This window comes from Phyllobates terribilis, unplaced genomic scaffold (genome assembly GCF_046119375.1).
Source record: "Phyllobates terribilis strain yellow unplaced genomic scaffold, ASM4611937v1 Scaffold_7__3_contigs__length_470593459, whole genome shotgun sequence".
NCBI classification, from domain to species: Eukaryota; Metazoa; Chordata; class Amphibia; order Anura; family Dendrobatidae; genus Phyllobates; species Phyllobates terribilis.
Window position 1 is genome coordinate 396,977,375 of NW_027362767.1, and position 26,475 is coordinate 397,003,849.

General features: G+C 49.4%; 1 protein-coding gene across 4 annotated transcripts in view; it reads right to left on the minus strand.

Moving 5' to 3' along the window:
* LOC141154996 (cytochrome P450 2A5-like) overlaps positions 1–26,475 on the minus strand; it is a 189,621-nt gene that overhangs the window by 90,843 nt on the left and 72,303 nt on the right. For 2 of the 4 annotated variants that reach the window (XM_073641587.1, XM_073641589.1), the window contains exon 4: positions 8,554–8,615. In XM_073641587.1, the coding sequence (XP_073497688.1) occupies positions 8,554–8,615 (62 nt within the window). Of the gene's footprint in view, positions 1–8,553; positions 8,616–14,769; positions 14,931–26,475 lie in introns of all 4 variants that reach the window. The other 2 variants (XM_073641586.1, XM_073641588.1) reach the window with 1 other exon arrangement.

Genomic DNA, 26,475 nt, shown 5'->3' on the forward strand with positions numbered 1-26,475 from the left:
TCTAAGGTATTTCGGCTCCGGGTGGTTGAACCTCTGTGCTTTGATGCAAGGAGGGACCAGAGGGGCATAACTAAGTGCCTACTCGGACTGACCCAGGTCACACGGTGGTTTAGTCGACTCCGTGAACCAAGGAGGGACCGGGCAGGTGAACCAGGTGCCACTCTGAGACCAACCTTGTGTGAGAACAGGTGACTCCCATGGGTCAGATGACAGGAGCTGACCGGTACAGCGGATGAGCACGACAGGTAGGCTGGCGGGTGATCCGGGTAGACAACAGGCGGGTACGGCGGAGAGCCAGACAGGTACTCTGGGTAAACGAGCAGACGGGTATGGCAGGTAACTTGGCTGGTGCTCTGGGTAGGCAGGCTGGCGGGCACAGCAGGTAACTGGCAGGTGCTCCGGGTAGGCAGGCTGGTGGGCACGGCTGATAGACAGACTGATTGTCAGGACTGTTAGAGAGACTGGCGGGCAGGACTGTTATACAGACAGGTGGGCAGGACTGTTAGACAGACTGGCGGGCAGGACTGTTAGACAGACTGGCGGGCAAGGAACCTGAGGGCTGAGGAGAGTGTTAGCACAAAAACAACAACCTTGCACAGGCACCTCCATTTTGGAGGAGGTGCTTAATATAGGGGCAGACCTCTGGCCATTGGCCGGGGACTCTTTAGGACGGCACGTTTGGCCCCTTTAAGAGGGAGGGAGCACGTTCGCGTGCGCCCTAAGCACAATGCTCGGGAAGCTGCGTCAGTGCATGCCTCAGCAGCAGGAGAACAGGAAGACCATGGCGGTGAGGGGAATGGCGTCTCTGCCGAGCTGGAGGCAGAGACGCCGATGCTACAGTATCCCCCCTTTACGCCCCCTCTTCTTTAAGCCCACGAGAAATTTTTCTAGAAGATGAGGGGCATGAATGTTCTCCCTGGGCTCCAAAGACCTCTCCTCAGGGCCAAATCCTTCCAATCCACAAGAAAGAAAGTCTTTCCTCTTACTCTCTTCGTGGCCAAAACGTTTTCTACCTCAAAGACGTGCTCAGTGGAGACTGGAGCTGGTGTGGTACCTAGATCGTCAGAGAAAGAATTAAGGACGACCGGTTTGAGGAGAGACACGTGAAAGGAGTTGGGAATCCATAATGAGGCCAGGAGTTTCAGCTTGTAAGCCACAGGATTAATTTGGTACAGAACCTCAAACAGACCGATGAACCACGGACCCAACTTGTAAGATGCTATCTTAAGACGAACATATTTGGAGGAAAGCCAGACCTTGTCTCCCAGACGGAATAGAGGCGGATCCAGAGGTCTCTTATCAGTATGCTTCTTCATCTGCTCTGAGGACTGAAGAAGTGCAGATCTAGTGTCTTCCGAAATTGCAGAAAATTCTCTGACGAGAGACTCTGTGGCAGGATTGTCCACTGAAGAGGAGACGGGAAACGGAATCTAGGGGTGTTGACCGTAGACCACAAAAAACTGTGTTTTAGCAGAAGACTCGCTCTCATGGTTGTTATAGGAAAAATTGGCCCAGGGCAGGAGCTCAACCGAATCGCTATGATGAGAGTTGACAAAGTGTTGATGAAAACTGGTGAGGATTTGATTGATGCGTTCCACTTGGCCATTGGACTGAAGATGATAGGCCGAAGAAAAATCCAAGGAGACATCTTGCACGTGGCTCTCCAGAAGCGCAAAGTGAATTGAACTCCGCGACCCGAGAAAATGTGGAGGGGTAGGCCGTGAAGACGGAAGATGAGATGGCTGAAGTCCTTAGCCAGCACTGGTGCAAACAGAAGACCAGGCAGGGGAATGAAGTGGGGCATCTTAGAAAAGTGGTCAGCGACTACCCAAATGACAGAACAACCGGCAGAAACAGGGAGATCCATGATCAAGTCCATTGCAATATGTTGCCATGGACCGGAAGGCACGGGAAGAGGAAGAAGACGGCCGGCTGGGAGGTGCCTAGATATCTTGTTACGGGCACAAGGGGAACAAGCTGCGACAAATTCCGCAACATCCTTGCGCATGGTGGGCCACTAATAATGTCGGGCAATGAGCAGAAATGTCTTCCTCTGGCCAGCTTGACCAGCCAGTTTGGACGAATAACCCCCCAGTAAAACCTTCTTCCGACCCTGAACCGCTACAGAGGTCTTACCGGGAGGTAGATGAGACAGGTCAAACGGAGCAACAGTCATTATTTTGGAGGGGTCAATGATATGTAGAGGCTCCTCCTCCTGGTTGGTAGACAAAAATGAACGGGATAGTGCGTCGGCTTTAATGTTCTTGTCTGCCTGGCGGTAGTGAAGAGTAAAGCAGAATCGAGGGAAGAAGTGTGACCATCTGGCCTGACATAGATTTAGTCTGTAGCATCGGCGTCTCTGCCCCCTACCAAGCAGAGACGCCGTCTCCCTTACTGCCGCGGCCCTGCTCCGGCGTCTTCCGGCCTCCCTGCTGCTGCTGGTACACGCAGCTTCCCTGGCACTCTGCTTAGGGCGCTCTCGCACTTCCTCCCTCTTAAAGGGGCCACGTGAACTGTCTGAAAAAGTCCCCGGCCAATGTCCAGAGGACTTTCTCTATAAAAGGCACCTCCTCCAATATGCAGGTGCCCGTGCAAGGTTGTTGCTCTGTTATACTTACTTTGCTTCAGCCCTCAGGTCCTCTGCAAGTCAGTCCTGTCCGACAGTCTGTTCTTCAGCCAAGTCCACCAGTCTGACTACTTTCCAGCCCGACAGCCTGCCTACAGTTCAGTCCACCAGTCTGTCTATGGGCTCTGCCCTCCTGCTTACCTGGAAGCACCTGCCTGTTACCTGCCGTTCCCGCTTGCCTGCTTACCTAGAAGCACCAGCTTGTTACCTGCCGTGCCCACCAGCCTGCTTACCTGGAAGCACCTGCCTGTTTCCTGCTGTGCCCGCTTACCTGGAAGCACCTGCTTGTTACCTGTTGTGTCCGCCAGCCTGCTTACCTGGAAGCACCTGCCTATTACCCGCCATGCCCACTTGCCTGCTTACCTGGAAGCACCTGCTTGTTACCTGCCGTGCCTGCCAGCCTGCTTACTTGGAAGCACCTACCTGTTACCTGCCGTGCCCGCTTACCTGGTTACCTGGAAGCACCTGCTTGTTACCTGCTGTGTCTGCCAGCTTGCCTACTAGGAGCACCCATCTGGCTATCAGCTGAATCAGCCTGCTGGCCTACCCGGACCACCCATCAGCCTGCCTGCCATGCTCATCCGCTGTACCGGTCAGTTCCTGCCTTCTGACCCGTAGGAGTCACCTGCTCTAATACAAGGTCGGTACCAGAGTGGCACCTGGTCCCTCTGCTCGGTCCATCCCTAGTTCATGGAGTCGACTGAGCCACTGTGCGACCTTGGTCAGGCCTAGTAGATACTTAGCCACGCCCCTCTGGTCCCTCCTTGCACCGCAGCACAGAGGTTCCACCACCCGGATCCGTAACATAGTCTTTGGGCATTCTGCAAATAAACGAGGTTTTTATGGTCAGTGTAGATGACCACCAGGTGCAGAGCCCCCTCCAGCAAGTAGCGCCACTCCTCTAATTTGATGGCCAGCAGCTCTCAATGTCCTATGGATTAGTTGTGCTTGGACGAGGAGAAGAGCTTGGAAAAGAAACCGCAGGTTACCATTCTCTCGGATGAGGATTTCTGGGTGAGCACCTCTCCAGCCCCGGAGGAGAAGGCATCAACCTCCAGGAAGAACTGCTTGTTGCAATCCGGACGGTGTAGCACTGGAGCGGAGGAGAAGGCTTGTGTTAGGGAGATGAAGGCTTTCTCTGCCTCGGAAGACCACTCCCTGGGATTTGCTCCTTTACGGGTGAGAGCAAAGATGGGAGCTGTCAGTGAGGAAAAATGAGGAATGAAGAGGCTGTAATAGTTTGCGAAACCCAGAAACCGTTAAATTGCCTTAAATCCCTCCGGTCGGTGCCACTTTAAGACAGCAGACATCTTCTCAGGATCCATCTGCAGACCGGTCTCAGAAATGATGTAACCAAGAAATGGCAAGGAGGTCTGCTCAAAGAGGCATTTCTCGTATTTAGCATACAAGCGATTCTTCCAGAGCCTCAACAAAACCTGACAAACATCCCTCCGGTGAGAGGGCAGATCCAGGGAGAACATCAAGATGTCATCCAGGTACACCACCATGCAGGAATACAGGAGATCTCGGACTATGTCATTAACTAGCTCCTGGAAGATGGCTGGAGCATTACAGAGACTGAAGGGCATCACGCGGTATTCGTAGTGACCGTCCCAGGTGTTGAATGCCGTCTTCCACTTGTCTCCCTGGTGAATCCAGCCCAGATTGTATGCTCCCCGAAGATTGAGCTTGGTGAAGATCTTCACGTCTTTTAAGTGGTCAAACAACTCCGAGATGAGAGGCAGGGGGTACTTATTTTTGATGGTCATCTGGTGTAGACCCCTAAAGTGAACACAAGAGAGCTGTCTTTCTTCTTGACGAAGAAGAATCCTGCTCCAGCCGGAGAGGTGGATTTCCGGATAAATCCCCTAGCAAGATTCTCCTCAATGTACTCAGACATAGCATGGGTCTCGGCCAACGAGGGGTAGATTCGCCCATGAGGAGGTGAAGCACCAGGTATTAGGTCGATGGGGCAAACATACGGCCTATGAGGTGGTAGTGTCTCAGACTCCTTTTTGTCAATGACGTCTACATAGGACCAGTAGGGTGCCGGAAGGCTAGGTAGGTTAGCCGGCGTAGATGGGGGTCGACCAGGACAACCCAGAACCAGACAGGATTCATGGCATTCCTGATCGCAATGGAGCACTTCACCAGATCTCCAATTCAGGACGGGCTCATGTCTCTGTGACGCTCACAGCCCTAACCCTGGGAAGATGGGGGATTACTCGGAGCCAGGTCCTATGTTTTGGTGGGGTGCAGCCGTGGCCCGGACCCGCTCCGTGCCCAGGGCCGTCACATTAAAAAGGGTGGTACGGGCTATCAGGGTTGAGTGGTTGCTATCGACTACGCCACCTGTGGTACCTGGTGAAGGCCACCAGCGCTGCTGCGGTCCTCTGAGGCGGGATGTTTTGGCAGCCGACATTGATACTACTCCCCACAGGCAGAGCAGGACCTCAGGGCAGAGACAAGGATGGAGGGGGTTGTAGTGTAGGAGGTCTGGTGCTACGTGGTGTGGTGCAGGGCAGAAATGAAGAGTCTGAAGGCCATAGGGGTTGACTTCCAGGGTTTTTACTCACGGTGGAGAGTACAGCTGCAAGGCTTCTCCCTGCTTCTCGCGGAGTTCTGCGGTCACCAGGAACGGGGGTCCGACAACCTCCGAGTAATTCAAGTGCTTAAGCAGGACCCTGAACCAGAGTGTTCCTAGACTTCAGACCGGGTCCTTTCCTGTCTGTGTGTGTGTAGATAGGCCAGGTCTCCCTCTGGACATCGCTCAGAAAAAGGGTACGGGTGGCAGCTCCACTCCTTCCGTTACCCGGTGGGATCCTCTGGGCCTACCGGGCTTCCCTGACCAGGACATAGAGTAGCAAAGTCAGGTGTCAGAAGCCGGTACCCCTCTTGCAGCCGGAATCCCTCTGACTAGGCCAGAACAGCGAGGACAGGTGGCATATACTGCTCCGTCTGTATCCCCCTGGGATCCTTTTGCAGTGGTGCTACACTCCTAAGCTCCGGGCCTTCTTGGTCATGGTCCTTGACCGGGTTGAGACATACGTTAACTCCAACCTGCCCCTCGACCCAAGGCCAGGGTATGAGGACCGTGTCTCCATCCGCTGCAAGTTCACCCAGAAGCCACGGTCAGGCATGGAGATCACAATCATAGAACTATGAGCCAAGATGGCTGTTTATTAAATATGAAATATTAAGTGTAACTACAGTAGATGTGGGTCCTCCACCCTCACCCACTACATGGTTCCCCCCTATCTTGTGGTTCCCCAGTCTCCCATTTTAACAGTAAGGGCAGTACCCTAGTGCCTACTAGCCCCCTCTGGTGGGAGAAGTGTGGTGTTGGATGTGGAGGTGGGGTCCTGACCATTGCACCGTTCTTACCTCAAAGGAGGAACACCACACCCTATTGAAGAGGTGCAGCATCCCTGTGGCGGTCGAACCCTCAGGGGCACCACATCTCTGTAACCAGGGCAGACCAAGCAAGAGGGGATGAGAGAAACCGGACAGCACATGAAAGGAGATCTTCTACGAGTGCAGCATTCCCACGTGAAGAGTTACAGACTCAGTGACTAGCAAGATGGTTTCCGGAAGAAGCTTCCCATCCACTGAGGAAACCGCCAAAGGTTCAACCAGATGTATAGTATGAATCTGGTAATGCTCCACAACGGCCTGTTGAATGAGATTCCCTTCGGCTCCGGAATCCAGAAAGGCAGTCTCGAAGAAGGGGGTCTCACTACTGGTGACAGAAACGGACAGAGTCAAGGATGGAGAAGAAGAACTCTTGCCTAGGACGACCTCTCTGAGCGGTGCTAGACACTGAAGTTTCCCGGTCTCTCCGGGCAGGAATGGATCAGATGCTCTATACTGCCACAGTAGAAGCAACTCTCCTCGGCGTGGCATGTCTCCGGGCGAGACTTGACCATCTTTGCTTGGTCAATTTGCATTGGCTCTGGAGAAGACACCCGGGGGATGGATAGTTGCGAGACAGGCCTTTGGAAGGTTGGAGCGAGATACAGAGGTCTTATCTCCCGGGTCGTGTCCTTAGCACGTTCCACAAAGCGGATGTCGATCCGGATAGCTAAAGACACCAGGTTGTCCAGGGCGGGAGAAATGTCTCAGCCAGCTAGCTTATCCTTGATCCGTCCAGAAAGGCTCCCCAAAAGGTGGACACCAGTGGCTCATTATTCCTGGCCAGTTCAGATGCTAGGGTGCGGAAACGCACTGCATACCATCCCACAAAAAGACTTCCTTGATGGAGTCGAAGAAGTGAGGAGGCAGTTGAAGATCTTCGTTCAGGTTCATCGAACTCCTTCCGGAAAGCCGTGAGGAAGGCCTGGAGATTGGACACCAGAGGATCTCGTCACTCCCACTGAGGGTTAAGCCACGCCAACGCCTCTCCGGTGAGGTGAGACATAATGAATGCCACCTTGGCCCAGTCGGAGATGAACTGGTGTGCCAGAAGTTTAAAGTGCAGTGTGCACTGATTTATGAAGCCCCGACATAGGACAGGGTCACCATCGAAATGTGGAGGCGCAGAAAGCCGTGGTCCAAAGCCAGGTGCCACTGCGCCACCGGGTAGAGGTGCCGCTTGATTAGAGACGGACACCGTCGAAGTAGACAGCGTGTCCAGGCAGGAGTGGACTGGCCGCAGATAGGACAGGATAGTCTCCTGTTGGGATCTCTGACGAGAGACCTCCTGGTACAAGTCATAGAGCTAAGGAGCCTTGGAGCCACTGGATTCCATGCCCCGTGCAAACTGTTAAGGATCCGAGTGGTGGAACCTCTGTGCTTTGATGCAAGGAGGGACCAGAGGGGCATAACTAAGTGTCTACTCGGACTGATCCAGGTCACACGGCGGCTTAGTCGACTCCGTGAACCAAGGAGGGACCGGTCAGGTTAACCAGGTGCCACTCTGGGACCGACCTTGTGTGAGAGCAGGTGACTCCCACGAGTCAGATGACAGGAGCTGACCGGTACAGCGGATGAGCACGGCAGGTAGGCTGGTGGGTGATCCGGGTAGGCAAGCAGGCGGGTACAACGGATAGCCAGACAGGTACTCCGAATAAATGAGCTGGAGGGTATGGCAGGTAACTTGGCAGGTGCTCCGGGTAGGCAGGCTGGCGGGCACGGCAGGTAACTGGCAGGTGCTCCGAGTAGGCAGGCTGGCGGGCACGGCAGGTAACTGGCAGGTGCTCCAGGTAGGCAGGCTGGCAGGCACGGCAGGTAATTGGCAGGTGCACAGGGTAGGCAGGCTGGCGGGCACGGCTGATAGACTAGCTGGCAGGACTGTAAGACAGACTGGCGGGCAGGACTGTTAGACTGGCGGGCAAGGAACCTGAGGACTGAGGAGAGTGCTAGCACACAAACAACAACCTTGCACAGACACCTCCATTTTGGAAGAGGTGCTTAATATAGGGGCAGTCCTCCGGCCATTGGCCGGGGACTCTTTAGGACCGCGCATGTGGCCCCTTTAAGAGGGAGTGCGCGTCCTAATCACAGTGCCCGGGAAGCTGCACGCAGTGCGCGCCACAGCAGCAGGAGAACAGCAAGATGCCAGACCGGGACCGTGACGGTGAGGGAAACGGCGTCTCTCCCCAGCAAGAGGCAGAGAAGCCCATGCTACATAAGGCCTTTAACAAACAAGTCACCAGCTCTTGACAATAGTGCAAACATCTTGATTCTGCTCGGCAGAGAAGTTCTATGGCTACACAAGGTACGTCAGCAAATCAACAGGCCACATGACGCTTTGATATAAGATGGGTTATCATAGGCAATGTTTGTATAGAAAAGATGATGAGACCTACGAGGATTTCATCATTTAAGACTCACGTCCTACCAAACGTTCGCAGCACTCACTTTCAACCATGCCCACATCATTACTGGGTGAAAGAGAAGATAAGCGACAGTAAGTGGCAGTAAGAAACCTTTGAGAACACGAACATATTCTTGTCCCGTGATGACGACCTCGGGTCAACAGTGTTCAAATCTACAAGATAAGACAACCAGTTAGCACCTGCAAGAGAGGACAAAATAATCATAAAGATTATGGAAAAGGAATTCGCCCAAGATGATTCAAATAGCTGGGTAGCACCTTTGCCTTTTCGTTCTCAAAGAACAAGGTTACCTAATAATCTTCAACAAGCAACGGCAAGGTTTACATATCTAAAACGTACCTTAAAGAAAAGGCCGGAGATGTAGAAACATTTTGTTGACTTCATGCATAATATCTTCGACAGAGGTCACGCAGAACCCGCACCTCTGCTAAACGAAGGAGAAGAAAGCTGGTATCTCCCATCCTTTGGTGTCTACCACCCTTGCAAACCCAACCAAATTTGAGTGGTGTTTGAATCCAGCGCTCAGTATGAAGGCATCGCTCTCAATAGCCTGCTCCTCACTGGCCCTAATCTATACAGCAGCCTTATAGGCATACTGATTCGCTTTAGACAATAACCTGTCACAGTAATGACCGACATTCAACAAATGTTTCATTGTTTTATCGTGATAGAAGACAGCAGAAACTACCTCAGGTTCCTATGGCACACAGACAAAGACGTCCGCAACAAGGTCATAGACTACAGGATGAAAGTGCACGTCCTTGGGAACAGCCCCTCGCCTGCCATGGCAATCTACGTACTAAGACGGAAAGCACAGGAAGGTGAGAGAGAGTATGGGCCTGACGTTCGTCTATTTGTGGAAAGAAACTGCTTCGTAGATGATGGGCTTAAGTCTGTGCCCACAAGCGAAGAGACAATTGATCTGCTCTCTAGAACACAGGAAATTCTGTTGACAGCAAACCTTAGACTCCACAAGATAATCTCCAACAATAAGGAAGTAATGAAAACATTTCCATCTGAGGATCACGCAGCAAGAGTAAGGGATCTTGTTCTGGGTTCTGACGTTCCTCCTAATCATCGTAGCCTCTGTCTGCTTTGGGATACTAAGCAGGAGGCGTTCACATTCCAGGTGTCAACTTGTGATAATCCTTTCACTAAACGTGGAGTCCTATCTGTTGTGTACAGCATCTACGATCCTCTCGGGTTTATTGGACCCATCACCATTCAAGGCAAAATACTATTGAGACAGTTAACCGCCGAGAGCATGGATTGGGACACTCTGCTACCATCCCAGCAACAACAAAGGTGGGAGACATGAAAGAAGTCTCTGAAAGTCTTAGAGCATCTCCAAGTCCCACGTTATTATTCCCTAAGCACCCTTTCAGTCAGCACCAGAATAGAAGTCCACATTTTTTCCGATGCTTCTACAGAGGCCATAGCTGCAGTAGCCTACCTGAAGAACTCAGAAGCCAACAACAAGGTACAATATGGATTCATCCTCGGTAAGGTAAAACTAACCTCGAAACCTTCTCACTCTGTACCGAGACTCGAACTTTGTGATGCCGTACTGGCAGTGGAATTAGCTGAAGCTATAAAGGGCGAAATGAACATTGCTATTGATTCATTTACATTCTACACAGACAGTAAAGTAGGACTTCATTACATTTACAACCAAACCAAACAATTTTATGTCTAAGTCAGCAATAGAGTAGAGCATATCAGAAGTTTTTCTATCTCTGAGTAGTCGCACTACCTCTCTACTGACCTGAACCCAGCTGACCGAGGGACAACACTCACAGCCGCGTCTAAACTCAATGACAACATGTGGCTGTCGCCTCCAAGGCTCTTATATGAGGATTCCAGTTCAAAGGACTGCAACAACACTTATGAGCTGGTGGAACCGGAGACTGACAAAGAGATTAGACCAATAATTTCTACTCGCTACACTTCTGTGATGCCAAAATTGAAACAAAGATCTCACCGCTTTGAAGGCTTCTCAAGATGGTCAGTGGTTGTGCGGGCCATAGCTTTTCTTATTCATGTCGCTCATTCCTTTGCCAGTGACAAAACATGAGAGTGTTGAGGCTGGCATACAGTACAGACCAAAAGTTTGGACACACCTCTCATTTAAAGATTTTTCTATATTTTCATGACTTTGAAAATTGTACATTCACACTGAAGGCATCAAAACTATGAATTAACACATGTGGAATTATATACTTAACAAAAAAGTGTGAAACAATTGAAAATATGTCTTATATTCTAGGTTCTTCAAAGTAGCCACCTTTTGCTTTGATGACTGCTTTGCACACTCTTGGCATTCTCTTGATGAGCTTGAAGAGGTAGTCGCCGGAAATGGTCTTCCAACAATCTTGAAGGAGTTCCCAGAGATGCTTAGCACTTGTTGGACCTTTTGCCTTCACTCTGCGGTCCAGCTCACCCCAAACCATCTCGATTGGGTTCAGGTCTGGTGACTGTGGAGGCCAGGTCATCTGGCGTAGCACCCCATCACTCAACCTCTTGGTCAAATAGCCCTTACACAGCCTGGAGGTGTGTTTGGGGTCATTGTCCTGTGGAAAAATAAATGATGGTCCAACTAAACGCAAACCGGATGGAATAGCATGCTGCTGCAAGATGCTGTGGTAGCCATGCTGGTTCAGTATGCTTTAAATTTTGAATAAATCCCCAACAGTGTCACCAGCAAAGCACCCCACACCATCACACCTCCTCCTCCATGCTTCACGGTGGGAACCAGGCATGTAGAGTCCATCCATTCACCTTTTCTGCGTCGCACAAAGACACGGTGGTTGAAACCAAAGATCTCACATTTGGACTCATCAGACCAAAACACAGATTTCCACTGGTCTAATGTCCATTCCTTGTGTTCTTTAGCCCAAACAAGGCTCTTCTGCTTGTTGCCTGTCCTTAGCAGTGGTTTCCTAGCAGGTATTTTACCATGAAGGCCTGCTGCACAAAGTCTCCTCTTAACAGTTGTAGACATGTGTCTGCTGCTAGAACTCTGTGTGGCATTGACCTGGTCTCTAATCTGAGCTGCTGTTAACCTGCAATTTCTGAGGCTGGTGACTCAGATAAACTTATCCTGAGAAGCAGAGGTGACAGTTGGTCTTCCTTTCCTGGGGCGGTCCTCATGTGAGCCAGTTTCTTTGTAGCGCTTGATGGTTTTTGCAACTGCACTTGGGGACACATTCAAAGTTTGCCCAATTTTTCGGACTGACTGACCTTCATTTCTTAAAGTAATGATGGCCACTCGTTTTTCTTTACTTAGCTGCTTTTTCTTGCCATAATACAAATTCTAACAGTCTATTCAGTGGGACTATCAGCTGTGTATCCACCTGACTTCTAAACAACACAACTGATGGTCCCAACCCCATTTATAAGGCAAGAAATCCCACTTATTAAACCTGACAGGGCACATCTGTGAAGTGAAAACCATTTCTGATGACTATCTCTTGAAGCTCATCAAGAGAATGTCAGGAGTGTGCAAAGCAGTCATCAAAGCAAAAGGTGGCTACTTTGAAGAACCTAGAATATAAGACATATTTTCAGTTGTTTCACACTTTTTTGTTAAGTATATAATTCCACATGTGTTAATTCATAGTTTTGATGCCTTCAGTGTGAATGTACAATTTTCAAAGTCATGAAAATATAGAAAAATCTAGAAATGAGAAGGTGTGTCCAAATTTTGGTCTGTATTGTATATGTAGAGGACATTTTACTGTTGCTAATATCAGACAAGCCGAGCAATTCATCATCCGATGTGTGCAACAAGAAGAATATGGTCATGAGATCGACAGTATCACAAAGGGTACCAGCCTGTCTAAGAACAGTTCACTGCTTGAAATGAACCCAGTGGTCGATCGTCATGGACTGTTAAAGGTGGGTGGTCATATAGAGAAGTCTGATCTATGTGATAAGGAGCAGAATCCTATCATCATTCCGGGTCGGCACTGCATTGCTACGCTATGGGTCCATCACTATCATGAACGAGTGCAGAACCAAGGAAGACAGTTTACCGAAAGCGCCATAAGGTCCGCTGGCCTATGGATCGTGGGGAGGAAGAGATGTGTCTCTTCAGTGCTCCATAAATGCATTAAGTGTCAAAAATTAAGAGGAAAACAACAACATCAACACATGGCAAATCTTCCAGCAGATCGGCTAAACACAGACCAGCCATTCACATACGTCGGTGTAGATGTTTTTGGCCCATGGTTGGTCGTTACTAGGGTTGAGCGAGTATGTTCTGTCCGAGTATACTCGGGCTGAGCTCCGAGTATTTACAGCTGCTCGGTGATATGGTTGAATCGCTCCCGTGTGCATGATTTGCAACTGTTTGACAGCTTTATTACATGTGAGGAATGTGTAAGAAATACACATTCCTCACATGTAATAAAACTGTCAAACAGTTGCAAATCATACACACGGGAGCAATTCAACCATATCACCGAGCAGCTATAAATACTCGGAGCTCGGCCCGAGCGTACTCGGTGAAAGGGTTAATAGAACATACTCGCTCAACACTAGTCGTTACAAAAAGGACCCGTGGTGGAGCCGCAAACAGTAAATGGTGGGCTGTGCTGTTAATCTGTCTTAGCATCTGAGCAGTTCACATCAAGGTAATTGAATCCATGGATTCCTTTTGCTTCATTAATGCCCTCAGAAGATTCTTTTCTATCCGGGGACCTGCTAAGCAGCTCAGATCTGACTGTGGCACTAACTTTGTGGGAGCGTGCAAGGAACTACAGTTAGACAACTTTTTGACTGACAACGGGTGCACTTGGGTGTTCAACCCTTCACATTCATCGCATATGGGAGGATCCTGGGAACATATAATTGGCATTGCTTGAAGAATCCTTGATTCAGTGTTGATGGATCATAAGTTACCTCTCACCCATGAAGTCTTAGTTACCTTCCTGGCTCAAGTGTCTGCCGTGATAGACGCAAGTCCATTGGTACCAGTATAATCTGACCCTGATGCACCAATGATCCTTACTCAGAAGGTTGGAGCTGTCGCAATCCCTCCAGGGAAGTTTATGGATGGGGACATTTACAGACGTCAGTGGAAACAAGTACAACACTTGTCTAATGTCTTTTGGCACCGCTGGAAGACTGAATACTTGCACTTGCTTCAAAGCCGTCACAAATGGCAGACTGCAAAACCTAATTTTCAAGAGGAAGACCTTGTTCTCCTTAAGGATAAAAAATCTCATCACAATGACTGACTAATGGGTCTTATCACCAAGGTTACACCAAGCAACGATGTAAAGACCCATAAGGTAGAAGTCAAAGTTACGAAAGGCAGTTCACCTCATATTTTCTTCCATCCAGTCACTGATCTTGTACTGGTTTTACCAAAGGAGGACATCACATGAAGGGCATTGTCTCTGGACATAGCTTACGGCGGGGAGCCTACCGCCATAATGCCTCCAGCTGTGTTGGGACATTTAACTTTCTCCAGCGGATTGTTCGGTTGGTGGGAGTGTTTGCACGTTGCGCTTCCCCAATCCGAAGATGGGTTTCAATTTCGTCTGGGACTATTCCGCTGTTGAAGACTTCAGGCTTCCAATGGAAAATTGGACTACGCCAAATGGACTACAACTGTTATTGTTATTGTTGCATCCCTGTGTGATTTTCTTTTGTCTTTTAGGTCGATGTTAACACCATCAAAAGACATCACGTCAATAATTGTGAAATCTAAAGATTTCAGACGGGGACTGTTATGTCCCATGAATGAGAAATTTTACAGACTGCCCTGGACATTTTACATGCTGTGTTGCATGTTTTGCAGTTATCATATATTGCTGGTTGTTGCTATTCAATAATGTTTACCTTCTTTGTGTATGTCCCCTCTCTCTCCCTGTCTTCCGCTCATGTGACTGTGTTGTGGCTAACCCCTCCATTCTTCTTCCTGTCTTTCCTCATTCTCCATCTTGGCTCCATCAGAAGCTCATGCGCTCTCAGCCTGTCTGAGGAAAGTTCCTTTTTACCTGCTGTTGTGAATGCATTCTTCAAGTTTCTTGTAAGAAAATAAACCCTCTTCTGGATTCTTCTCAACGTGTGTGCCTGCAGCAGAGTTAAGCTATTTGTGACCATTGCCAATTGTAAGTACAGGTGAAATAGATCCAGCGTCTCACAGAGCCATATTTACAGCCACAGACCATGGGGACAGAATAAATACCATTCCTTACATAAAATAAAAATGACTCACTCACATGAACAAACACCACCTGCCAGCCAGATGTCAATCATGAGACATTTCTCCCTTCTATGCACTTGTCACTTTCTTACCTGTCCCCAGGATGAGCAGATAGTCACAAATGCTTCATGTATATAAGCCATATTAGTAACCATTTCCTTTTCCTCATAGTCATGGCGATGTCCAAACATCATGGAGAAGATAACGTTGTAAAAGGCTTTGCTAAGAGTATGTTGTGGATCAATAAATGACTCTAGAAAGGATGTTAGTCAATAGAAAATTATATTATTTCTAATTACTTATATACTTCTAAAAATGTTAAAGGGGTTACTCTGATACAAATATTTTAGCTCATATAGACTTAGCTTTACTTCCCAGGTCCAGTGCTGCCTCTCTGCCGCAGCTCCGGTTTTTGTTGATGTTGCAGCAATGATATCGCATTGACAGCACTGTAGTCAGTCACTGAGCTTAGCGCCCAGTGCTAGCTACATAGAGTGCTTATGTCTATATAGAACAGAACTATATGAACTACATGGACCAATTACTGCTGTGTACAAGAACTATAAGGACTACATGCACTGATCACTGCTGTGTGCATGAACTATCGGGACAGAGGCTTAATGGTCACAATCGCAGAGGGTGCAACCATGACCTGGCATATGCAGAAGGAGGTTCCGCCAATGGTAATCTCATCTGAATGTGCTTCACTGTGCTGCGATATATGCCGCCGGCCAATGAGAGGCTGGCAGCAGATGTTGGCTTGCCAGTAATGTGCAGCGTATGGCAATGGCATTATGTGCTGCCTGTATGGGCATACTAAAGTAATCTGCCAACTCCTGCATTTGTTCCTTTTTAAAATGTGAATAGAAGGGGTCCAGGATGGGGGCATTATACAATATATGAGAATGGGGACAGGATTGGAACATTATACCAGGATGGGGGATATTATATCAGAATGGAGACATTAAATCAGAATGGAGATCATTATATCAGAATTGCAGACATTAATTATACAATATTATACAAGAATGGGGACATTATACCAGAATTTGGGCTATTATACTAGGATGAGGGACATTACACTAAGATGGGGGACATTATACCAAAATAAGGATTATGCCAGCATGAGGTATATTACGCCAGAATGGGGACATTATACACAAATAGGGGACATTATACCTGCATGGAGTAGATTATACCTGCATGGGGGACATTATACCAGTATGGGGGACATTAGACAAGAATTGGGGCAATGATACTAGGAATGGAGAGCATTATATCAAGATGGGGGACATTATACCAATACGGGGGACATTATACAAGAATTGGTGCTATTATACTAAGATGGAGGACATTATTCCAAGATAGGGACGTTATGCCAGAATAAGGACATTACACCAGCAAGAGGTACATTATACCAGAATGGGGACATTATACCAGAATTGGGGCTATTATAATAGGATGAAGGACATTACACCAAGATGGGGGTCATTATACCAAAATAAGGATTATGCCAGCATGAGGTATTTTACACCAGAATGGAGACATTATACACAAATAGGGGACATTATACCTGCATGGGGGACATTATACCTGCATGGAGTAGATTATACCTGCATGGGGGACATTATATAAGTATGGGGGACATTAGACGAGAATTGGGGCAATGATACCAGGAATGGAGAGCATTATATCAAGATGGGGGACATTATACCAATATGGGGGACATTATACAAGAATTGGTGCTATTATACTAAGATGGAGGCCATTATACCAAGATGGGGACTTTATGCCAGAATAAGGACATTACACCAGCAAGAGGTACATTATACAAGAATGAGGACATTATACCAGAATGGGGGACATTATACCAGGATGGGAGACATTATACCAGGATGGGAGACATTATACCAGAATAAGAACATTATACCAGCATGAGGTAAGTATATGGGGATGGGGAAAATGTTATAATGTTATAGCATGGGGTCCAGGATGGGAGAGACTATTACATGGAGAAGCCTGGACATTATTACAAAGGAGGAAAGAACATGTATGTCTTTATAGGATCTAGAACACTACTAGGTTTCTTACATCTGACCAATATGCAGGTGGGGGCCCGGGTCCAAGTTTTGCACCTGAGCCCATCAAACTTTGATTATGCCACTGTATAGGGAATACATGCACCAGTCTCTGCTGCTGTGTACAAGAACTATAGAGACTACATGTACCGATCGCTGCTGTGTACAAGAAGTATAGGAACTACATGCACCATTATCTGCTGTGTACAAGAACTATAGGGACTACATGCACCAGTATTTGCTATGTACAAGAGCTATATGCACCAATATCTGCAGTGTACAAGAACTATAAGGGCTACATGCACCAGTATCTGCTGTGTACAAGAACTATAGGGACTACATGCACTGATCACTGCTGTGTGCATGAACTATCGGGACAGAGGCTTAATGGTCACAATCGCAGAGGGTGCAACCATGACCTGGCATATGCAGAAGGAGGTTCCGCCAATGGCAATCTCATCTGAATGTGCTTCCCTGTGCTGCGATATATGCCGCCGGCCAATGAGAGGCTGGCAGCAGATGTTGGCTTGCCAGTAATGTGCAGCGCATGGCAATGGCATTATGTGCTGCCTGTATGGGCATACTAAAGTAATCTGCCAACTCCTGCATTTGTTTATTTTTAAAATGTGAATAGAAGGGGTCCAGGATGGGGGCATTATACAATATTCCAGAATGGGGACAGGATTGGAACATTATACCAGAATGGGGGATATTATATCAGAATGGAGACATTAAACCAGAATGGAGATCATTATATCAGAATTGCAGACATTAATTATACAATATTATACAAGAGTGAGGTCATTATACCAGAATTTGGGCTATTATACTAGGATGAGGGACATTACACTAAGATGGGGGACATTATACCAAAATAAGGATTATGCCAGCATGAGGTATATTACGCCAGAATGGGGACATTATACACAAATAGGGGACATTATACCTGCATGGGGGACATTATACCTGCATGGAGTAGATTATACCTGCATGGGGGACATTATATAAGTATGGGGGACATTAGACGAGAATTGGGGCAATGATACTAGGAATGGAGAGCATTATATCAAGATGGGGGACATTATACCAATATGGGGGACATTATACAAGAATTGGTGCTATTATACTAAGATGGAGGACATTATTCCAAGATAGGGACGTTATGCCAGAATAAGGACATTACACCAGCAAGAGGTACATTATACCAGAATGGGGACATTATACCAGAATTGGGGCTATTATAATAGGATGAAGGACATTACACCAAGATGGGGGTCATTATACCAAAATAAGGATTATGCCAGCATGAGGTATATTACACCAGAATGGGGACATTATACACAAATAGGGGACATTATACCTGCATGGGGGACATTATACCTGCATGGAGTAGATTATACCTGCATGGGGGACATTATATAATATGGGGGACATTAGACGAGAATTGGGGCAATGATACTAGGAATGGAGAGCATTATATCAAGATGGGGGACATTATACCAATATGGGGGACATTATACAAGAATTGGTGCTATTATACTAAGATGGAGGCCATTATACCAAGATGGGGACTTTATGCCAGAATAAGGACATTACACCAGCAAGAGGTACATTATACAAGAATGGGGACATTACACCAGAATGGGGGACATTATACCAGGATGGGAGACATTATACCAGGATGGGGGACATTATACCAGAATAAGAACATTATACCAGCATGAGGTAGGTATATGGGAATGGGGAAAATGTTATAATGTTATAGCATGGGGTCCAGGATGGGAGAGACTATTACATGAAGAAGCCTGGACATTATTACATGGGAGGAAAGAACATGTATGTCTTTATAGGATCTAGAACACTACTAGGTTTCTTACATCTGACCAATATGCAGGTGGGGGCCCGGGTCCAAGTTTTGCACCTGAGCCCATCAAACTTTGATTATGCCACTGTATAGGGAATACATGCACCAGTCTCTGCTGCTGTGTACAAGAACTATAGAGACTACATGTACCGATCGCTGCTGTGTACAAGAAGTATAGGAACTACATGCACCATTATCTGCTGTGTACAAGAACTATAGGGACTACATGCACCAGTATTTGCTATGTACAAGAGCTATATGCACCAATATCTGCAGTGTGCAAGAACTATAAGGGTTACATGCACCAGTATCTGCTGTGTACAAGAACTATAGGGACTACATGCACCAGTATCTGCTGTGTACAAGAACTATAGGGACTACAGGCACCAGTATCTACTGTGTACAAGAACTATAGGGACAACATGCACCAGTATCTGCTATGTACAAGAGCTATATGCACCAATATCTGCAGTGTACAAGAACTATAAGGGCTACATGCACCAGTATCTGCTGTGTACAAGAACTATAGGGACTACATGCACCAGTATCTGCTGTGTACAAGAACTATAGGGACTACATGCACCAGTATCTACTGTGTACAAGAACTATAGGGACTACATGCACCAGTATCTACTGTGTACAAGAACTATAGGGACTACATGCACCAGTATCTACTGTGTACAAGAACTATAGGGACAACATGCACCAGTATCTGCTATGTACAAGAGCTATATGCACCAATATCTGCAGTGTACAAGAACTATAAGGGCTACATGCACCAGTATCTGCTGTGTACAAGAACTATAGGGACTACATGCACCAGTATCTGCTGTGTACAAGAACTATAGGGACTACATGCACCAGTATCTACTGTGTACAAGAACTATAGGGACTACATGCACCAGTATCGACTGTGTACAAGAACTATAGGGACAACATGCACCAGTATCTACTGTGAACAAGAACTATAAGGGCTACATGCACCAGTATCTACTGTGAACAAGAACTATAGGGACTACATGCACCAGTATCTACTGTGAACAAGAGCAATAGGGACTACATGCACCAGTATCTGCTATGTACAAGAGCTATATGCACCAATATCTGCAGTGTACAAGAACTATAAGGGCTACATGCACCAGTATCTACTGTGTACAAGAGCTATAGGGACAACATGCACCAGTATCTGTTATGTACAAGAGCTATATGCACCAATATCTGCAGTGTACAAGAACTATAAGGTCTACATGCACCAGTATCTGCTGTGTACAAGAACTATAGGGACTACATGCACCAGTATCTGCTGTGTACAAGAACTATAGGGACTACATGCACCAGTATCTACTGTGTACAAGAACTATAGGGACTACATGCACCAGTATCGACTGTGTATAAGAACTATAGGGACAACATGCACCAGTATCTACTGTGAACAAGAACTATAGGGACTACATGCACCAGTATCTACTGTGAACAAGAACTATAGGGACTACATGTGACGCGCCCCTGGGCCTGCTGTGTCGCGCAGCGTCTCGCGCACGGGGGCTTACCCGGAACCGGATCAGACGAGGGTTGTAGTCTCCGAGTGGCGGGGACCCGGTCCGTGCCCAGGGAGTCAAACTCAGTGTGTGGCAGTCTTGATAGGTGTTATTTGAGTGTCGACTACGCCACCCGTTGATTTGCAGCTATGGAGCTGCCGCTGCAGGGCAGACCGCTGAGGCCGGTGTAGAATTGTGCAGCGTGATAGTATAACCCCCAACGGCAGGGGTATGGCCTCAGGGCAGCCGACGTGGAAGATCGGGGTAGCAGGAACCACTCAGAGACGGTGCGGTGTAATTCAGGGTCTTTACTGGTAACAACGATAGACCCTCCCGGAGTACTTGCTAGCGAACGGGGCCTGGTCAGTCCTTGAGCAGATGGGATCTCCCCTGGCCAGGCGGAGTTGTAGGCCTCCCAAACTGACTGTACTCTTCTGGCTACCTTGCTAGAAGCGGATATAAGTAGCCCACGTCCCTGAGTGTGCCGTGTGGTGCTCACCCGTATGGCCGGTGACTCGGGGCCTTCTAATGGCTTCCGCTCCACGATGGCGGTGCTGGTCCCACGCGTGTGACCTTGCCTTCGGGTTTTGAGGGCCTGAGGACCTGAAATCCCCTGCCGGTCGGCTTCTGCTGCTGGGTAAGAGTTAGTCCCCACAGCCTCGGACGCCGGGTCCGGTAAGAAAGCTTCTCAGTCAGGGCGAGCTCTGCAGCTGCCTGCCCCTGACTCGTAGTAGTATTGCTCCCACTGAGCTTCTGCTGTTTCTTCCTATGACTGTTTCTCTTCTCTACTCTCCTTGACTCCTCACCCTGCCTCAGCCCCGGGTTTATATAGGGGAAGTTCTTCCCCTCCCAAGACTGGGCAGGAGGTGTGGCATGCACAGGATCCCTGACCAAAGGACCTCCCACCTGCTCTCAGACATAACATTACATTACTGTGGAAACCAGACCCCTGGGGTGCCACATTCCCCCCTAGTGAAATTTAGTACTCCGGGACTAAACATATTTTAGAAAAACATAACAAGATATAACAACAATAATAGTACAATAAGAAGAAACACATAAAGGTGGTCACGGAATGTCCGTAACCGGGTGCAGTCTTTGAAGAAAAGCAAGGTGTCCATTTCACCAAAACAGGGAGACGTAACCAGGTAGGGGTTTGTCCTGCCCCGAGTCCTTAACAGTCTTTAGTCCGTCCTGGGTTACGCTCCAACTATGTACAAAGGATTCCCGGTAAATCCACCAAGGACTCCTACAAATAACTAGAAACACAAAATTATACACAAGCAACAATACACAGGTAAACATAAATAAAACAATTTATACACTTCAAATCCTCCAACGTGCGGGTAACTGGCCTCTAGTGGCCCTAGTGGACCTACGGAGCTGACTGTCTAGCCCTGAACTACAGGGTGTAGGAGCTGTCAAGGGTAAACTGGGCAGCTGTCTACCGGCTCTTTGGCTCACTAGGGATATGGCAGGCTCACTGCAAGCAGAGGGTTGATCCTCCTGGTCTGCGGGTGTGGGGTCTTCTGCCTCCTGGACCGGCTGTTCTTCCAGCTCTACCTGTTGCTCCGTAGCTGCTTGGGATGCTGGTTGGAGGAAGGTGAGTACGGGTACCACAACTGCACCATTGACTTGAGTCCAAGACCGAGGGAAGTCCCCGAGCACAGTACTAACCATATCTTCCCTTTCCTCTACGTGTCGATGGTCTTCTTGTTCCCCTTCAGGGTTCCTCAGTTGTTCGGGACACTTCTTCAGGTGGTCCCGGGATACAATGGCTGTGGTTTCCCCTCCGTCTTTACTGATGGTACAAACCTTCGGGTTCTCGTGGCTTGAGGGCAGTACGGTGTACGGGTCCTTCTCCCACTGGTCATCCAACTTGTGGAGCCGTCTCTTCCTCTTCAAGACCTGCTCTCCGGGTACCAGGGGAACAGCGGGAGCATACTGGTTGTAAGTTTTCTCTTGTCTTTCCCTAGCCTGACAGAGACTTCGCTCCACGCTCTCCTGTACTCTCCGGTACTGCTGCTGCCTCTCTGTGTCCCAGTCTGCTTCTGGTGAAGTGTCCTCGGGTGTCAGGACTCCCATTTCCAGGTCAACAGGTAACTTACCAGGTCTTGCCCTCATTAGGTAAGCCGGGGTACAGTTGGTGGAACCTACCGGGATGTGGTTGTATAGGTCCACCAGATCGGGCAACTTCTCAGGCCACAGACTACGTTCTTCCAGGGGCAACGTTTTTAGAAGATCCATTACCACCTGGTTCATTTTCTCACAAAGTCCATTAGTTTGCGGATGGTAGGGTGTCGTCCTTATCTTCCGGCAGCCATACAGAGTGCAGAATTCTTGGAAGACCTCCGCTTCAAAGGCAGGTCCCTGGTCTGTCAACACTTGGTCCGGGTACCCGTGTGGACGGCAGAAATGCTGCTGGAAGGCTCTAGCTGCTGTTCGAGCTGTTAAGTCCTTGACGGGGACGACAACCAAGAACCGGGAGTATTGATCCACGATGGTTAGTGCGTAGACGTAGCCACTTCTGCTTGGGGTCAGTTTTACATGATCCAAGGCTACCAGTTCCAACGGCTGCCGGGTGACGATGGACTGCAGGGGAGTCTTCTGGCTGGCACGGTCCTTCCTTCTTAGGTTGCACGGGCCACAGTCTCTGCACCACCTCTCGATGGTTCCCCTCATGCCTACCCAGTGGAACCGCTCGCGCAGCAGGAACTCCAGCTTCTTCCATCCGAAGTGTCCAGCCCCGTCGTGGTATGCCTCCATCACCATGGCTGCGTCTCTTCGTGGCACCACTACTTGCCAGATTAGTTCATGCGTCCGGGAGTTAACCATTCTGCGGCACAACTTCCCCTTGTAAAGGAACAGTCTACTCTTTTCTGCCCACAGTTGCTTGGCTTCCTCCGGAGCGTCTGGGTCAAGGCGAGCCTCTGGCCGAGTCAGCATCTCCTTTACCAGCCGGACGGCAGGGTCGCTGTCTTGCGTTTCCGCCCAGTTGTAGTGAGGCAAGGGGTTAAACGTAGCGGCTTGCTTACTCCCTACCCGGTGGGAACACTGGATAGTCCCATGACGGTGGAACGCAGGGAGTTCGACTTCTTCCAGTTCCTCTGGATCTTCTCCTAGCGTTATCTTTGAGTGACTCTCGTGTTTGTCAATGTCTACAATAATCAGTCCCTGTGCTGCCAGTTCGACTCTACCAATTTTAATGGTCGCCTCTTTAAATCCGATCTGTGGCACGGGCTGACCATTGCTGGCGATGATACTCAAGTCGTCGTCAGGGTAGCGGGTTATATCCGAGTCATTCCAGTACTGCTTGAAGAGCACGTACGGGATGGTGGTGACCTGTGACCCGGTGTCCAGTAGGGCACTCATAGGGATGCCATCCAGTACCACAGGCAAGACTGGACGCCCTCCGACATATTTGTCGCGCCAGTTCGATGGGCCTGGTGGTCTTTTTCCTGGGGGTTGGCCCTCTACCCCCAGGTTGTGCCAGTTTAAAGGACAGTACCTTGCCATATGTCCGGGTTGATTGCAGCGGCGGCAGATGGGTCGTCCGTCCTCGTTGTACCGGTCACTGGGTCTTCCTCTGGCCGGTGGGGTCCTCCTTGGTCGACGCCACGGGATGTTCTCCGGTCCGGATGCCAGCTGGATCTTCCCTGGAGTGGAAGCCTGTAAAGACTGCACAGTTCGGGTTAACGCAGCAACGCTTTTAGCTAGCTCTTGGACCTGATGGTGCAGGTCTGGAGCCGGGTCATTGTTCAAAGCCTGCGCATCAGCCCCTACAGGCCCTGCCGACAATGGCGCCGCCTCCTGGTGGTAAGTGATAGCTGGGCGCCTGTGGGTCACAACGCCATCCGGTGCCGGTTCTCGGAGCACCCGGATGGCTCTGTCCTTGAACTGTGCAAATCCCAGATGAGGGTCCTGTAGGGCCATTGCCCGCAACTGGGTTCGGTGGGCATTGCAATATAAACCCTCTATAAATTGTTCAGTCAACAGCCTGTCCTCGTCTCCCACGCCGTCAGGGTCGGTCTGCTTAACGGCTCTCAGGGCCTCTTGTAGGTTCAGGGCATAGTCCCTTATACTCTCATGGGCCCGCTGTTTGCACCCGTAGAATCTAAGCTTGATCTCGGCTGAGGTGCGGGTATCAAAGGTGTCCCTCAGCCGGGTTAGTATCCCTGCGACAGTCCTCCCCCCAGGTGGACAGGACTTTACCTCCCTTCGGGCTGCTCCGGTTAATTGGGCCACCAGGATGCTCACTTTTTGCTCTTCTGTGAGGGGGTACACCTGGAAGAGGCTATCCAGCCTTTCTCTAAAGTCCTGCAGGGTATGTGACTCCCCTGAGTACTGGGGTAGCCAGGCTGCCCCCGGGATATAGGGCATGGTGAAAGGCATGACCGCGACAGCGGTGGCGCTGGCGGGGGTTGAAGCGGTGAAGCTCTCCTCCGTATCCGACATCCTTCTCCCCCCTAGTGGACCGTGGCCTACCTTGCGATGATCCTCTTCCGTAGGCCGCGGCTCCGCAGTGGATCGTCAGGGTTGAGGACCTTCCGTCGCGCTCCGGTGACGTCGGCGTCTGCTGGGCTCCTTCCAGGACCTTACGCAACGTCCGGACGTGAGGCGGGGCTTCAGTTCTCGCGGGCTTTTTCGGAGTCCACGCCCCTCTTCTTCCCGCGCGGCGTCCTCAAGATGGCGTCCAACGGCGGGAAAACTCCACGGATGGCGGGAAGAAGGCTGAAGATGGCGCCGGATGGCAGGAATCTTCACAGATGGCGGGAAGAAGGCTGAAAATGGCGCCGGATGGCGGGAATCTTCACCACAGGTGAGTTTGAAAGTCTCTTTTTCAGGCACGCGGTACCCGGTGGTTGCGGGCACGAAATCCTGCCGACTACGCCAAAGTTGACGCGCCCCTGGGCCTGCTGTGTCGCGCAGCGTCTCGCGCACGGGGGCTTACCCGGAACCGGATCAGATGAGGGTTGTAGTCTCCGAGTGGCGGGGACCCGGTCCGTGCCCAGGGAGTCAAACTCAGTGTGTGGCAGTCTTGATAGGTGTTATTTGAGTGTCGACTACGCCACCCGTTGATTTGCAGCTATGGAGCTGCCGCTGCAGGGCAGACCGCTGAGGCCGGTGTAGAATTGTGCAGCGTGATAGTATAACCCCCAACGGGAGGGGTATGGCCTCAGGGCAGCCGACGTGGAAGATGGGGGTAGCAGGAACCACTCAGAGACGGTGCGGTGTAATTCAGGGTCTTTACTGGTAACAATGATAGACCCTCCCGGAGTACTTGCTAGCGAATGGGGCCTGGTCAGTCCTTGAGCAGATGGGATCTCCCCTGGCCAGGCGGAGTTATAGGCCTCCCAAACTGACTGTACTCTTCTGGCTACCTTGCTAGAAGCGGATATAAGTAGCCCACGTCCCTGAGTGTGCCGTGTGGTGCTCACCCGTATGGCCGGTGACTCGGGGCCTTCTAATGGCTTCCGCTCCACGATGGCGGTGCTGGTCCCACGCGTGTGACCTTGCCTTCGGGTTTCTGGGCCTGAGGACCTGAAATCCCCTGCCGGTCGGCTTCTGCTGCTGGGTAAGAGTTAGTCCCCACAGCCTCGGACGCCGGGTCCGGTAAGAAAGCTTCTCAGTCAGGGCGAGCTCTGCAGCTGCCAGCCCCTGACTCGTAGTAGTATTGCTCCCACTGAGCTTCTGCTGTTTCTTCCTATGACTGTTTCTCTTCTCTACTCTCCTTGACTCCTCACCCTGCCTCAGCCCCGGGTTTATATAGGGGAAGTTCTTCCCCTCCCAAGACTGGGCAGGAGGTGTGGCATGCACAGGATCCCTGACCAAAGGACCTCCCACCTGCTCTCAGACATAACATTACATTACTGTGGAAACCAGACCCCTGGGGTGCCACACATGCACCAGTATCTGCTGTGTGCAAGAACTATAGGGACTACATGCACCAGTATCTGCTGTGTGCAAGAACTATAGGGACTACATGCACCAGTATCTGCTGTGTACAAGAACTATATGCACCGATATCTGCTGTGTACAAGAACTATATGCACCGATATCTGCTGTGTACAAGAACTATAGGGACTACATGCACCAGTGTCTGCTGTGTACAAGAACTATATGCACCGATATCTGCTGTGTACAAGAACTATATGCACCAATATCTGCTGTGTACAAGAACTATATGCACCAATATCTGCTGTGTACAAGAACTATAGGGACTACATGCACCGGTTTCTGCTGTGTACAAGAACTATATGCACCGATATCTGCTGTGTACAAGAACTATATGCACCGATATCTGCTGTGTACAAGAAC